This window comes from Falco rusticolus, chromosome 2 (genome assembly GCF_015220075.1).
Source record: "Falco rusticolus isolate bFalRus1 chromosome 2, bFalRus1.pri, whole genome shotgun sequence".
Taxonomy (NCBI): domain Eukaryota; kingdom Metazoa; phylum Chordata; class Aves; order Falconiformes; family Falconidae; genus Falco; species Falco rusticolus.
Window position 1 is genome coordinate 14,665,185 of NC_051188.1, and position 16,125 is coordinate 14,681,309.

Sequence of the window (16,125 nt, forward strand, 5' to 3'; positions counted from 1 at the left end):
GACCATTTAGTAGAAGGTGATTATAATAAATGCAATTTCTGTTCCACATACAGTGGGAATTGAGTAGCTGCTTCTTGGTGCTGTTTAAAGTTGTTCTTGAAGTATTAGTGATCTGACAGTGCCCAAGAATCTTGTGTTTGTGACCAAGACAGATTAGCATACAAACATTAAAACTTAACTACTGTAAAGTAACAACGATTCTGAGAGTTTAAATATAATGATAGTTTCTCTTTAAATATTTATAAGGCAACAAAGACATTTTAAGCTTACTGCAAATTCTCAGATGTGGAATTTAAACCAGATGGAATGATATTTAGCCTTTCCCTCCGGAGACATCACAGGCAATGAATACATTGAGTTGATAGTTAAAGGGAAATAGCGTTAAAAGGAAGTATAAATGAACATATAGATAACATACTTTACCTAGATATACCAAACACCATTTTTCTGTCTTTAAAAACTTGTAATATATGGAAGTTTTGTGGCTAACTACTCTCTTTTGCCTGCAATGCTAAGTTCAGCCAGAAATAATCTGCCTCATTATGCAAAACAAGAACTGTTGAGATGCATATGAAACTTGCTGCCATAACTTCATGGTGCAAGTATTCTCACCTAAGTGCCTTATTTTCTTTCTCTATGTGCCTTGTCATTCACTGAGCAATGTCTAAAATCAGAATCCAGTCTTGCAGTCATTTAGTATTGTCTGTTATGATTGCAGTTCATAAAGAAATGAACAAGTCATTAAGAAAAATAATTGTAAGATGCTTGAAATCATTTGTAAGACCTGTTACTTCCTGTATAGTTCTGTTAAATACTTGTTATGTTGGGAACTCATCCTCTACTTCTGTAAGACCTTGCCATTAGATAACATAGTGATGTTCCTGGATCAGTGTTAAGAGAATAGGGTCAGATGGTGGAGCTTCTGATTTCTTAAGATCTGGGTTTTTTCTGTTGGTTTCCATGCTCAGGTTCAGTCAGACACCACTCCGCTGCCATGTTCCAGAGTCAACTGTTGAATACGGTGTCTTAATGTCTTAATATCCATTAATGACAGAAAACGTGAGTAGTAGAGACAGTGTGCTGATATGGGACTCTGCGACGTAGGGCAGGATGCTTATTTCTGACACTGAATAAAGTCCCATCTTAAAAAGAAATTATATGCAATGGCAAGTTTGGATTTTAACAGGAAAAATAGCTTAGATCAGACAAGCAGTTTTGAATGTGCCAGTTTCAGCACCCCACACATATATAGGTTGGTGGTAACTGTAATAACTATGCTAGAAATGAAGCAAATGAAAGGAAATCAAGAGGTATGATAATATTGTTTAATTTTGTGTCTGAGAATAAGCCATATACTGTATTACCTAATATAATCAAATTCAATTTATGTGTTCCCTATTTAACCTCACTTCAGAGTTAAAATATATTTGACTATTTTTTTCTTTTAAATTCTGAAGCAATTTATTTGCTACACATTGTCTGTGGTACTTTGGTAATTTATTCTTCATTGGTTTAGGAGTATGACTGCATTTGTGGTTCAGGTCTTCAGTTGCATATTGGGAGGGCTGTGTACCTTTGTGAGTGTGACTTTGGGCTGTGAAATTAACTTCACAGTAACCTTTAGTGAATCCTGTAATGTCTATAACATTTATGCCATCTCTGTTGAATGCAGATGCTTTATGCTGAATGAGAAGCAACTCTTTTGTGCAGCCACAGATTTCTTTGGTCTCTCCTATAAACTTTAAATGGATTTGCAATATCCCTGAGTGAGAGCAGACTTGAGGCCCAGTGGCCCAGACATTCAAATGCTTTGTTTTGGAAATATCTAAATAATGTGGTACTTAGACTTTATACCTCTGCTCTGAATTATCTTCACGGAAGCAGAATAGCAAACTTGAGTTTGATTACAGAGAACCTAGCAATTCCATGATGTGATGCATCTTGTCTGAAAGGCATCCAAATGCATCACAGGAATTGTGTGGTGATTTTCCCCCATTGATTGGGAAGGGAAGCTTATGTGGCTGTATCAAGTGCAGAGACTGATCTAATGTTAAGTTAATTGCCTGGTAAGTTCTTGAGACTCTTTGTACTGGTGTCGTTGCTGAGATGGCAGTGTCCTCTGCCATATCTGGCTGTTGGTAGTTCCTGGACTGATTCATTAGGGGACACTTAAAATTCCCACATTTTGTGAGGGAGCTGTTATTTGAACTCAAAAATACTTTTTTTTTTCTTTCTTTCTCTATTCACTTAAGGCCAGTCCTTAAAGCTCGTATTTCTCTGTTGTTAGTTGGACCCCAAAGAAAGTTAACCAGTTTTAGTACGGAGTGGTCTCCAGGGTCCAGGATTTCAGGGTCATTCACAAGGCTTTGCTTCTGTGAGGATGACAGGAGCTTCTGCTCCACAGTCATTGCACACGTGAAGGATATTGGTACCATCTTTAAATTACTGTTTTTTATGAAAGTGGTACCTACCTTGGGATCTTTTGGGTGCTGAAGTACCATAAATATACTTTGCCATAGAGATCAATATGCCACAAAAAATGCAAGATACTTGAGAGTGGTTGGGCTGTATTTGGTAGGTACTCGCTATGTTGCACCCTCATCTGAGATAGCAGAGCTCTTCTTCATCTCATTTAGGAGCATGTGGAAATGGCTCAGAAAGCATACGCCTCAAGTTTGAGACTGTTGGGTGCGAAATGAATAAAGTGTGGCTTATATAAACACTTTATTTTTGATTCTTGTACTGCTGCAATGAAAATATTTTAAACTCAATTCGTTTCAATTATATGCTGTGCTTAATAGGGTAGAGGATAGTTTAAAAATAATTAAAAAAAAAGAAGATATTGTGATGGGGTATTTAAAAAATGATGTGTACTTGCTCATTCCTGCCTACAATTCCTCACAAATTGTACTGATTTCAAACTGTAACGTTTTCTTCCTTGCCTGGTACTTGAGAGGAACAAAGGAAACTACCAAATGGGAGAGAGAGCCCAAGAGGACCTCCTGGTATTCGATATTCTCCCCAGCTTATGAGACAAGGTCACATCTGGTTGGTGATTACAGAGATGGTCACAGTAAATGGCAAGGTTTGCTTGTTTTTATACTGTGTATAACACTCTTCTTAGCATGAGTGGGGCTGTTTTTCCTTTGATTTTTTTTATTGATTTTCTTTATTTTTTTTATTTCTTTTTCCCCTTCAAGTGCAGTCCTGGGAGTAATCCTTGAATTTGCTTCCCTCAGTGAGGTCCTTGGCTTTTCTTCGTTCCATTAGCACGTAAAATGGTACAAGTACAGTCCTGGTGCTCATCGTGCTTTCAAGAATGATGAAATGTTTCTTTTCATTCTCAGCTTGGGAATGTCGTATCTTTCTGTTAGTACTAGTCTCAATTACAGTTGGTGTGATACTCTCTACCTAACTTGCCCTGTAGCTTACCTGTACTGGAGACTGGTGGAGGAAAAAGCAGAGTTAAAATTAACATTGCTAGGCTCTTTATGTTGTGAAGGATCTTATCCTGTCTGGAAAAGGAGACAATAGTGTTTTGCACAAAAAGAAGTGAAAGAACTACAAAATGTGCAGGGTCTCTTTGTATTAAAGAGAAGTATCATTACCTTGATCTGTGTGAAAGATGCACTGTCTTGAAATACGCACAGTAATATAAATTTCTGCAATAGCTTGAACTGAAGGGTTTAACAGAACTGAACCTCTGATATAAAAAATAGCTTTTAAATCTTTATTTTCCCTTCTCCTTCAATCTCCAGTTCAACAGCACATGCCTCTTGGAATTTTCTTTTTTGTGTCTTTCCTTTTAAATTCCTGGAGTGCCACCATGGTTAAGCATGGAGTCACAGGAAGGGCAGCAGGTCAGGTTGAATGCTTGGCTAATTGTTGTGGGATTTGAATATAGCAGGGAAGTAAACTGTAGAGTTGGAGGTCTCCTGCTTGCATGGAATTCGCAGTGTCCTGAAGGAGGAAAGCCACATGGGTGGAAGGGAAGAAGGAGGCTGGTTGAGGACAAGAGTTGTGAGCCATCACCTCCAGCAAAGGAGTCCTGCATGGGTGGAGCTAAGGCATAACTGACTGCGGAACTGGAGACCTCTGACAGTGTTAGGGTCACTCTCTCCTTCAGTCCTCACCTTAATTTTTTCTGTGCCAGAAAGATTTGAGCTTTGCAGGAGAATCTGGTTTTGGTCAAGATACGGGATTGTCAAAATTCTATCAAAAGTATCCTAAATCGTCTCAGATCTTAAGGTCCACCAGCGATCTATGTTCCAAGATCAAATTTAGCTCTCCATAAATGAGGGGTTATGCTTTCTGGTAGCGCTTGTCTCTGTCTCAGCATCACTCAACAAAGAGAGTATGCCACCAGTTTCTTTTCAGATGAACATTAAAGGGTATCACTTCCCAGATGAAGGGGAAGATCAGGATCTCCTGGTTCATACAGGAGTGGATACATCATCTGTACTTGTCTCAAACTTTGTCAGTTTTTCATAGCCTGGAAGTAGGAAGAGGCATTGATGGGAGCAGAACAGGAGTTGATGCCCAAGCATTAAAGTACTACGGCATCATTAAAGGACACAGATAAAAAGACAGACCATTCTTTCTGTAGGACATTTGTCTCTGAAATATGAATGGTTTTAATGAAACCCCTATCTTACTTCATCTCTCCAAAAATCAATATTTCTGGAATAGTAAATACTTCTGAAAGTGTTTTTTTTTTAAAAAAGAGGGGAGGGAATAACACAGACTCTGATGGCAAATACTTGGAAAGATAAAGCTTTCAAATCTAGCTTACCCACTCACGCATAATTACATGGTCTGAGGGGAAAAATGTATCAGGAAGACTTTTATTTATGAAGACCCCTACCAAGTAATTACAAAGTCAGGATACAGAAAACCTGAAATTATGATTGCAGTGTTAAGTTTCAAATACTAGATGTACGAGCATTTTTTTTTTCCTGTGTATATATACACCTTATAGCAGTGTGCACTTGTTAGAATAAAAATGTTTAGGTTTAAAAAGTTGATGGTACAATCTGAGGCAGGAATATTCATGAAGACCAACTTTATCCAAGGGTGGATGATTTTTGTTCTGCTTGCTTTGTAATAAGTAGAGAAGAAAAACTTCTTGAGGAGACCTAACATCCAAAGTTAGATTCCTCCTCTATATTGTTCTTCAGAGGCGTGTTTCTTCCTCTAATGTTTCATGAGGACTCCGTAAGCAGACTTTTCTGTGCTAAGGACAGCATTTGTGCATATTCTCCTGTGTCATTTTTTGACTATTTGAAGGAACCGTCATTTCAGGTGTGACACTAATTACTATAGTAATTTATTTTTACACATAAGCTATGCAATATAGAAAATTAAAAATTAATGTTAACTTGAAAAAAGATGAGAAAAAAGTAATTTATTCAGCCATATATAAGTACTCCTGACCTTGATTGGCATGCGATTTATAAGCATCCCCTTGTGGCAGTGTATTAAGACCACTTGGTACAGCACTAGGTTTTTGCTTAGAAGCAGAATGTTGCCTCACCAATTCTACATGGAAGTGTCCAGCCGTTGTTATTACTAGTCCGTACTTAAGACTTTGTTATCTTCTGAACCTGCTTTACTGCCTGAATTTAAACTCAGCTTGAAATAACTGGCATTGTTAGTGATAATTAACACAAACTTGGATATTGTTTGATATCGTCTTTTTCTGTAAATGTAAGGGGATTAAGATAAACTTGAAATGTATTTTTTTTGTTGTTGTTTTTTTAAATATGTGATTTGTCTGTGTAGAGTTTTCCGTACAGAGCTGTAAAAATATTTGTCCTACTAAGGTCAAGTAGTTACAGGCACTGAAATTCGAGTTACTAACTTTATGCAATATTTACACTTTTTAACTTTTAAAATAGAAAGTGGGACTTAAATAGATGACTGATTGTTTTAGCGACACGTGTATATTCTTTGTAGCCTGTAAACCTGATCCATAACTAGCTTACATAAATGCCTGGTTGTCTGTGTTTGGTCTCTGCTATTGTATTTGAAGTTGTATTGATTAGGAGCTGTTGATACACACCACAGACTGAAAGAAGTGTTTTTTCTGACAGACCAGATGTTAGGAATTGGGGGAAGGATTTAAAATTAAATTATTTCTTGTTGTCTAGCAGAGCAGTATGTTTCTATATTAGAAATGCATTACTATGAATATATTAGCTATGAGATGTGTTCCCTTCTTTGAATGAATTGAATTGGTATTTTCTATGTGTCTTATACCAACATGAAGCAAATTAGTGTTTGTCATGAGTCACTATTTCAGGGAACTTGCTTTTATTTTCTATATGCAAGTGTGATAATTCTGTGTTCCAGTGAAAAGTACTTGTAGTGAATTTAGAGGGAAAAAAAAAAGTCTTTCCCAGACACAATATATAAACCAAAAGTTTTTCAAAGATAAAACATTTTGCTGTAATTCAGATAAGCTTGATATGATTCCTAATTCCATCACTCCAAAAGTGCCTCACTTGGTACTGTTACTGTCATCTTCTAGCAACTGGGAATTCTATTAATTCTCTCTGTGACCTACCTGGTCCTTAGCCCTACAAATAAAAATATAAAACTCAAAAGCTATTAACTGTTCTTTTTACTGCAATTTAATATTGTAGATTGCCAAGTGAAGCTCAAAGCTTGTAAAGTACTTCAAGGCTTAAAATTTCAGTTTCTGTGTTGGTTGTTATTACTTAATAATATTGAGCTGCAACAATATTCTAGTTAAATTTCTCTTTATATCCACTGTTTATATCATACCTAAGTAAAAGAAAATGAAGAAGAATTATGCATGTACATATCATTCACTACCTCAAATTCAGGGCTAGAAAACTCATTCAAAAAAATAACATTGACAAATTTAAGAAAATCTAAAACTATTTACCAAAATTTTATTCTTGCCTTTCTAACATAGTGTAATAATTAGAATTCTCATAATGTTTTTAGTTGATTTTACATTTTTTTCTTCATTCTACTGATGATTGAAATTTTTAGTAAAAAAGTTTTGAAAAATGCTAGTTTAAAATGTCTCCAAGTATAGATGTAGAGTTTCTCTGTGATGTGTGAAAACCACAATTTAATCTCATTATTGGTACATCAGATCAGTTTCACAGCTAACTTCTGAAAGGAAGAAGGGTGGGCTGGAAAAGTGTAAGATCGTGAGGCTGAGTTGGAAAATGGAAGATTATGAATCACAAAAGACAACACTACAGTGCTTCACCACATTGGCTCGAATGCTGTCAGAACGTATTGAAATGTTGCAGTTATGCAAACAGAGAAGACCTCATAAATTGTTAAATCTGGCTTAGGGAAAGTATTTTTTATTTTTAAATGTTTCTTTTTAAAATATTTTTTTACAAATTTAATGTGATTTTGGTGGTACTCACTGTACAGGTATTTTTATCAGTAATACTACGTAGCAAGTTATACATAAAGTTTAGAAGCTGATTAAGTTCTTTAGCTTAGAAAAATCTGTTTCTTTTTTACTAGATCTAATATATAGCTCTCTCAATCGTCAAAGTAATATTTTCCTATTATGCCTGCCTCTACTACTTGTCTAGCATCTTAATTAAAAAAAGATTGATGAACTGACACTAAGTTAAAACTGCATGATTCCTTTTTGTTGTTGTTGTTGTTTTGTTTTGTTTTTCTGGGGGAAGACCTGTGCTTTTGCCAAACAAGAGAAACAATCACATTATTTGACTGACTGCCACGTATTAGCTGTGCTGGGAGCTGGAACTGTGCAGCATTCAATAATAACTCTTGGATCAAGAAAGTGTAACTTCTTTAAGGGTGTGACTAATCTGAATAAGCTTTTAAGGATAAAATCTGTATTTAAAACAAAACATGGATTTCTAAGTTGCTATTTCCAGAAACTGTTACTGTCTTTTTGACATTGTTTGCCTGTTCCAAGTGACTGTGATTTCAACCTGGCACAGTAACTGAGTAGGAGGCGTATTATCATCTTGGCAGGAAGAAAGTTACTCTATTAGGACCACACAGTGAAAATTTCAGATTTTCTAAAGCAATCGGATTTCTATAGAAAGGGTTGTAGGAGGATTAGTTTCCTACTTTGGGGGAGAATTGGCATTTGTAACCCTTAACAAGGAAACTGTAATGTAATTGCAGTGGTAGGAATCGGAGATAAACAGAAATGAATAAATGCTTATGTAAGGCAAAAATTCTTCTTTCTCTGTAATTTTCAGTTTCCAAAAGCTAGGCACAACCTGGTGGAAATCAACAGGAGTCTTTTTACAGTGGAGCATTCTGCATCTTTTAATACCAGCTGTTGAAATGCGTCTGCCAGGATTCTCTCTGGTACTTTGCTAGCATGTTCTCCCCCCCCCAAAGTCAGTTACTTGCCTAGCTCCTAATTTTACTTGGAGGTGAATTGCCACATCAGGGCTTTTGTCAGTAGAAGCTTTCAACCCAGGGATGAGCTTGCGGCATGTTCTGTTGATGTGGCTCAGCAGATCTATTCAGAGGTGCAGGCCATGTCTAGATGATGTGCGTGACATATTTTAATTAGCCTTGTGATACCCACTGTCTATTCATAGTTGCATATATAACTGTGGGAGTGAATAACATTGTACTGCAGCCCAGCAAAGCCACGTCCCACATCCTCTGTGCTTAACTTTTATTTTTAAATGTAGCACATTTTGATCACTGCATCATTGAGCATGCCAAGTGTTGCCTTTGCTGTCTTGGACTTTGTTACATTAGGATGTCAAACAGAGTCTCGACTTCTCCTGAAACTTTGCCCTATGGAGAGATGTGGTGATTCTGTGGTCTTTCAAATTGTAATGTTAGGTTTGGGAGGAAAGGAAACATGTTTGTGTTTCAATGGGTTTATTCTATATGTTTATTATTACAGCCTTTTGGGAAGCTTTCGTGCTCAACTGACAATGTGACTTATCGATTATTGTTATGGAAGAATCACAAGAACAGTATTTATTCGCATTTGGCTTAGGTACATGTTATCTGTGCCCAGACCTCTAAACCTGCCAAAGCCCAATGTGGAATGTGATGAGTATGGTAAAGACTGGACTAGTGAGGAGAAAAAAAACTATTTGTGCAGAAAACCTAAAATTTTGTCTGTAGTTAGGTTAATAGAATACTGTAATATGTTTTATTATGCTTTATTTCTGATGTGTTGGCAGTTTTTAGTTTCATCTGCTTTTTTTGCAGTAAAGTCAGTTTAGATGGTTATTCTGCCTATTTCTAAAAGGTACGTGGTGAAATAATGCTACCTTTTTTTTTTTTAATTATTTTTTTTATTTTGATGAATGGCTCGATGGCATGGCTGGCTTTTGTATTCTGCTGCACGTGTGCTTCCAGCACAAATGGCTAGGAATCACTTCAGGTGGTTGCTGCTGGGAACGGTCTTCAGAGGGGGGTTCCCAGGACTGGATTTGCGCTAAACAGAGACCATGAGGGGAAAACTGTGATTCATTAGGAACCCATGTTTAGGTTAAAGTGATAAAAATAACTGCAGGACATCATAAATTGGTTTAAAAACTAGAAAAGTGAAGGAATCCAATCTAAAGTATTTTGTAAATTGCCCACTTGTCAGAGTTGTCTGCCTTTAGTCTTCTCTGTTCAGTATAATGAGGTGTATCATCCAGAGAGGCAACCAAAAAGATTCAGCTATCAAAGATTCAGATTCTGTAAACACAGGCTTTTTCAGGCATTGCTGTTGGTACTACTGTGTTTGTCTTCTCTGTTCTGCCAAAACATGTTCCTGGAAGTTTTCGTTTTCTATTCTGGTTTTAGGCAAGATCCAAGAAATGGAAGTAAACCACTAGAAAGTCCTTCTGTATATTGCAAATAAACTTATTCCATCATTCCTTATAATTGCTTTAGTCATTCACGGAAATTTTCCCTAACAGACCAGTGAACACATATGTTGTATGTTTTATGTAAAGACAACATAATTGTTTGATTTCTATCCATATGCTTTTATCTGAATGTTATGGACATTAATTTTTCAGTCTTGCATATTGGCAGAGTTATAATTACACCGCTTTCTGCAAATAATCTTTATTAAAAAGATATGCTTTATGTTTAACTTTGCAGATCCAGAATGCTAATGATGTGCTAATAGCACCACTGGAGAAGTTTCGTAAAGAGCAAATAGGAGCAGCAAAAGTAAGTGGCTGTGGAAACAGTTCTTTTTCATTTCATGTTTGAGTTTTTCAGTGTTTTGAAGGCTGGACTGAAAACAGGCATTTTGTATTCAAACATACTTGATGCCATCCTCATTAATGTATTAGAAAATCACACTGTATTCTTTGCTTCAGAGAAGGAGGTGATTTAGAAATGGAGTTCAAACTGATTATGTGCATAGGGTACAGCTCTTGCTACTGTTGAGTATTCTTACCATCTGGAGTTATGTTCATCTTCTGATGTCTGCATTTACATTATGTTGCATCTTGGGTTATCCCAGAACCGTACAGGGGGTTCAGAGAGCTGCTATGGGTGCAGTGGTCCTCAAGGGGCTATTGTATAAAGACTGAAAGGAGTCAGTGCGCTTCAGGCATACTCTCTTTCAGTCTCTGCTTTCCCTCTCCACTTCACACAGCCAATGTAGTGCAGTGATTCATATTCATTTTGCCAGATTATTCATCTTCACGTTGCCCAGAGATTTTCCTATGGTAGAAGTGCTCCAGTTGGTGCTCTAAGCCAGTTCTTTGGTGTTAAGTGCTACAAAAGGAGGCTTAGGGGAGACCTTATTGTTCTCTACAACTACCTGAAAAGAGAGTGTAGTGAGGTGGGGGGGTAGGTCTCTTCTCCCAGATAACAAGCAACAGGACAAGAGTAAATGGCCTCAGATTGTGCCAAGCTGAGGGAGGCTTACACTGGAAATTAGGAAAAAATTCTTCACCAAAAGGTTGTCCAGCATCAGAACAGGCTGCCCCGGGAAGTGGCTGAGTCACCATCCCTGGATGTATTTAAAAGATGTGTAGACATGGTGCTTAGCGACATGGTTTAGTGGTGGACTTGGCAGTGCTGGGTTAGTGGTTGGACTTGATCTTGAAGCTCTTTTCCAGCCTAGTCGATTCTGTGATGCATGATTTTACGATCTGTGCTAGAGAAACAGTGCATGTTGTCTATACCAGGGTTCAGTAGTCAGCCCAGGAAATCAGATATAGCGGGGTAAAAGATGCTGGAAGGAACTGTTAGTCCAGAAGAGCTATTTTCAGTCTGATCCTGGAGCCTTTAAGTAGTTATCAGTGACTGCTTTGATCATAGTCTCAGAAAGATGCATAATGGCAGCTGCTGTAGTCCGTTAGAGGTATTGTTAGTAACAGTTCCTGCTGTCTACATAAATACGCTGCTTCTGAAGCATTTTGCATCTTGTATTAGTGCTTAAAATTTTCTGGGAAATTTTCCATTTGTAAGGTTAAACGGGTACCAAAAAAATCTTTCTTTGGTGTTGTAGCTGAGGTTACACTTGTGCTGTACTCAAACAACCTCCGAAGAGGAACAGAGCTATTGGAAAGAGAGACTGAAGCTTTATACTTTTTGTACTGCTTGTTGTGAATGTGTAGCAAACAGATGAGGCTGCTTCCGCACAGGAACTAAGTAAATGTTTGGGAAGAATTTCTACTGTGAACTTGAGGTCAGATTTCTCTGAAATGGATGTTCTTTACCCTCTTACTTGATATGTTTTTGTGTACAACTGCATTCTTCTCTTGTCCCACCCCTATGCTGCTTTGAGATGCGGGGCTGGGAGTTTCTTTACTATGCTGCACAAATCAGAATTTAATTCCAACACAAAATTATTTTTATTTTTCAGTAGGTTTTATTTGCGTTGTTCAGTTCTTTGTTTACTGTTTCATTTCATATTCCTATAGTTTAAGGGATGTCATTCTTCTCTGCAGAGTGCCCTGTTTGAAAGCCTAACTTGCCCTACTATTGACTGGCCTGGTACATCTGAGAAATGAGCCACAGCTGGTTCACAGGGCTCTCTGCAGAACTGTGTAAGACATCCATGTCTCCTTTGAATATACTGCTCAGTAGATGTCAACAGATATTTAATGATCTAATTGAAAATGAATCTCTTTGTTTTTTGATTCAGCAAGTATTTAACATTAGAGGCAGGACACTACAAGGCAAGTTGGGCCCTCTCTGGTATATCACAATGGCTGGTTTCTTTTCCATAGCTCTTCCAGATAAAATACAGGTATTTTCCTATCTTATATAATTTGTGGAAAAAGTGATTGTTTTGACTTCTGTCTGGTCACACAACAGTCTACTGAATGAGTTCAGGAGAGAGCTTGGCTCAGCTAACTGTTATTCCAGTGTCTAATGCACTTTATTATGCAGTGCTATGTGTGTTTTGGGCAGTACAGAATACTGGCTTGACACGTTGATATCATAGAGAGAGCTCTTCCAGCTCATTGCTTTATAAAATTTCAAATAAACTCATCTTTTCTTGCACTGCTTATGGAGTTCAACTGTCAAGCTCAAAAATGAGACCACCTGCGTAACCTGGGTAGCGGTACAAATGTTTGCCTCTGAATTGATTTTTATCAGGGAAAGCAATTACAGCTGGCTTTTAACTAAGTGGAGTCGACACAAAGGAGTGAGAGATTAATTACATTTACTACTGGTTTTCTAGTAAATACAAAATAGCAACATGAGATCTAGGAGTAATGAGACCAATATGAAATAGAGTAGAAATTAGGGCTTTCTGAAACTCATTGTTAGTGAAGTAGAGCATGGTCAGATCGCTTACCTCATGGCTCTTCACTGGGCTCAAACTGACCATTTATGAACTCTTACAAATATGGGATGAGTTAAGCTTGCTAGTTATTTATCTGCAATTAATGAAGGTTTGCACAGAGATTTGACTCTCTGAACTCCTCTGAGATGATCTGAACTGATAGCCAAACAAAAAATGTAGATGCTTTCTTGTTCCTTGGATTTCAGCAGCAAGTTTTACAGGACACTGAGAATGTCACTTTTTATTTGAGGACTTCTCTAGACACATCAGCTATATGGACTGGACCATGTATCAAATGTTACTTTTTACTCTGAAATATCAGGCTTGAGCTGTTGTCTCCCTTAGTATTAACTTAAAACAGTGTGTAGAATTGTGTTCATATTAAACCCCAGATTGCTCCCATTTCTCTTGTTATCCCTCCCCTCCACAAAGAATCCCAAAACATTTCTTTGTGTGTTCCTTTCTGAAGAGAGGTAGAGATGGTACAGATTCCACAGGATAGCTGATAGTTATGTCATACTATATATTTCTAGAGCTTTGAATTTACAATTAATTTGCATCATAACATCATATGGACCGACGTTTTAAGATACTAGATACAGAAGCATGAGGTTAATTTTATATGCCTTCTGTGTTGGCAATTTCAGCAGTAGCTAGAGATGCAAGTGGCTGGTGTTTGCGATCAGCCTTACGTTGTGAGAGTTTGTGTTATAAGCAGTGGTGGGTGTTGGATTCTCTGTCTTCCAAGTAGACTTTGAAAATATTAGTTTTAGTACCCTGTTAAGATGTGATTCCAAATTTTTTGGAGAGGAAAAAATTAGGTAGTTGTGTTACCAATATACATTGTAGGAAATTATATTATGTGCTACTGTCAGATTTTGGTGAGGGGAAGATTATGTGAGAAGCACTTAAGATTGCTTACTGGTATTTTTTCTTTGTTTTTTAAAACACCTGATAAATTGGAGATAAAACCAAGCAATCCCCACCCCACAAAGAGAAAATGTTATAAATTAATGACAGTTTTCACTATGGCAATCACCATTTCATTTTAATAATATGTAACTTTGCAAGATTTTTACTGCCATGATGAACTACGTAGGATTACCCTATTGTTGCATTTAATATAGAGAATGAGATTATTTTATTCTTTCTTCAAAAGCGAATAAAGTTTAGGCAAAGAATATGATCACAGAAATCAAAGAGAATATGGAGGATAAAATATATCCTGTTGATGTTACAAAGCTATATTTCAAATACAAGGACAGCATAAACCAGAGCGCAAAGTTCAAGTGTTTTTGGAACGTCACAAGAATAACATTAAAGACCAATTCTTCGCATGGACTTCAAATACCTGAAGATACCAAACAAATTTGAGAAACGTTCCTTATAAAACATTAGTGTTTGTAATCAAACCAGCGATACGCAAATCTACATCACTTGCTCCTCTTGATTTATACTACTCGCCCTTCTGTTTTCATTCCACATATTTCAGTTCTTCCTTTTCTGCACACACTCAGTTTAAATAAAGCTGAGTCCTCTCCAGAGACTACACAGACCCAGCTTTGCATTGGATAGTCTGTTGATTTACTCCATCTGAGTTTAAAAAATATGACCTCTGCAATTATTGTGGAGAGGCGAGGGAAAGCTGGGTGAGGTAACTGGGAAAGGATCTCGGGCACGCAGCGTTTTCCCTTATTTGGTGAACGCGCTTTGCGAGCCCCCAGCTGGTAACGGGGGTGAGATCATCGTGTGATGTATTCTGCACAATAAGGCCAAACGCTCGTGTTTCTTTTTATCCATCGCATACAGTATTTAGCAATATTTGTCCCAATGTTCGTTGACCTTTAGTGCAACTTAAATTAGATCAAAGGCAACAGAAGCAATTTTGTTTTTAAGACTTAAAAGGAGAGTTTTGTTTCCTCCTTACGATTCCATCTGTTTGTTTCCTAAAATTATTTACTTTGGACAGGAGGATTATTTTTTATTATTACTTACTTTCATTCATTCATTCGAAGCTGTGAATTCCTTTCTACTTAGGAAACAAATCCATGTTCACTGCTGGGATTAATTTCCCTGCCTCTATGTCCACATCTATACTCACATGTGGTAGACATGCAGGAGCTGGCATGCTCTGTGTTTTATTTGGATTGTCCAGAAGTTGAGGAGCATAAAACAAACAACAAAACCCCATTTTTAAAAGTCTGTTGGAAAGCCGTTGAAGCAGAGTTTTAGGTAGTTACCTAAGATCAGTTAGAAATGCCAGAATGCCCATTTTGTGAACTGGATTCCTTGGTATCTGATCAAATTATAGCCCTTGTTGTCCTTTAACTGAGAAAAAAGAACGAACTCGCTCTAGTAGATACGGTGGAAGGTGTTTCATTACAAGCAGCATCTGTTACCCAGGGTTTGGTACTTGTGTCCACTAATTTTGGGACATTTTAATGTCTGTCTGAACCGTAGAGGGCAGGGGGACAGGGAAAGAAGCAGAAATAAAGGCCAGGCCAGGATGCTGGTGAAATGTTTTGAGTTAAAGTGCAACATAGTTTCCCAAAAGTGGTTACCACCAGAGTTACCTAATATCTTTTTTTATAAGCTAACTTACTCTGTAGGCAAGGAAATGCAGTGGATCAAACCTATTTCTATTTCAGCAAGGCCTTTAAAGCGCTCTTCATGAGACTTTAGTTTAGATGGGGGTTAGTGTAAGAAAGCAAATCTGCCTAAGGAACTGGCTCATGGGGAAAGGGCAATGAGTTTTGTTTATGGGAGAGATTGGGTGGAGAGCAGTTACTAATCAGAAGATCCCAAGGGGCGATTTGAGATTGGTCTGGTTTTTTTATTTTTGGTGATGACCAGATAGAAAAAAATCTGGTAGTGCTGACACAGCTGGTTGACACAGCTGACACACATAGGGTTGATGTAGGTTGGGGGTGTTGCCAAGATAGAGGAGGAGGACTGGAGGGTTGGGATGAAAGTGTAAGATGGAGTGACTGAGCATGAGGCTACTCAATGGTCATGAGTCAGCTGCAAACAAAAAAATCTGATGTACCAATAGAAAACTCAAGTGACAATCTGTTTAGATATTATAGGCTTTTAGAGATCTCTCTCTGGTAGATAGAGAAGTACAAATTTTCTGTTACTTCTAGAAATCCTTGAGTTTTGGATTAAGTTTGTGAACTGTAAGAGAGTTGTAAATTGCAATTATAATTACTTTTAATTTCAAGGTATGGGTCCTAGATCATTTTTATCTGAGAAATAATTCAGAATATTTTGTTTAATCTCTTATCTTATTTAAACTGGTATTGACATATGCAAGATCTGAGAAATTAGGGGGCTAAGCTTAAAAAAATATTGGTTCTGTAATGGTTAATTTT

The 16,125-nt window shown here is 37.3% G+C and overlaps 1 protein-coding gene across 1 annotated transcript in view; it reads left to right on the plus strand.

Annotated features, from left to right (window-relative positions):
- The window catches only part of ARHGAP42 (Rho GTPase activating protein 42), a 162,154-nt gene that overhangs the window by 73,929 nt on the left and 72,100 nt on the right, over positions 1-16,125 (plus strand). The window contains exon 4 of the mRNA XM_037377096.1: positions 10,102-10,173. Within this exon, the coding sequence (XP_037232993.1) occupies positions 10,102-10,173 (72 nt within the window). The remainder of the gene's footprint in view (positions 1-10,101; positions 10,174-16,125) is intronic.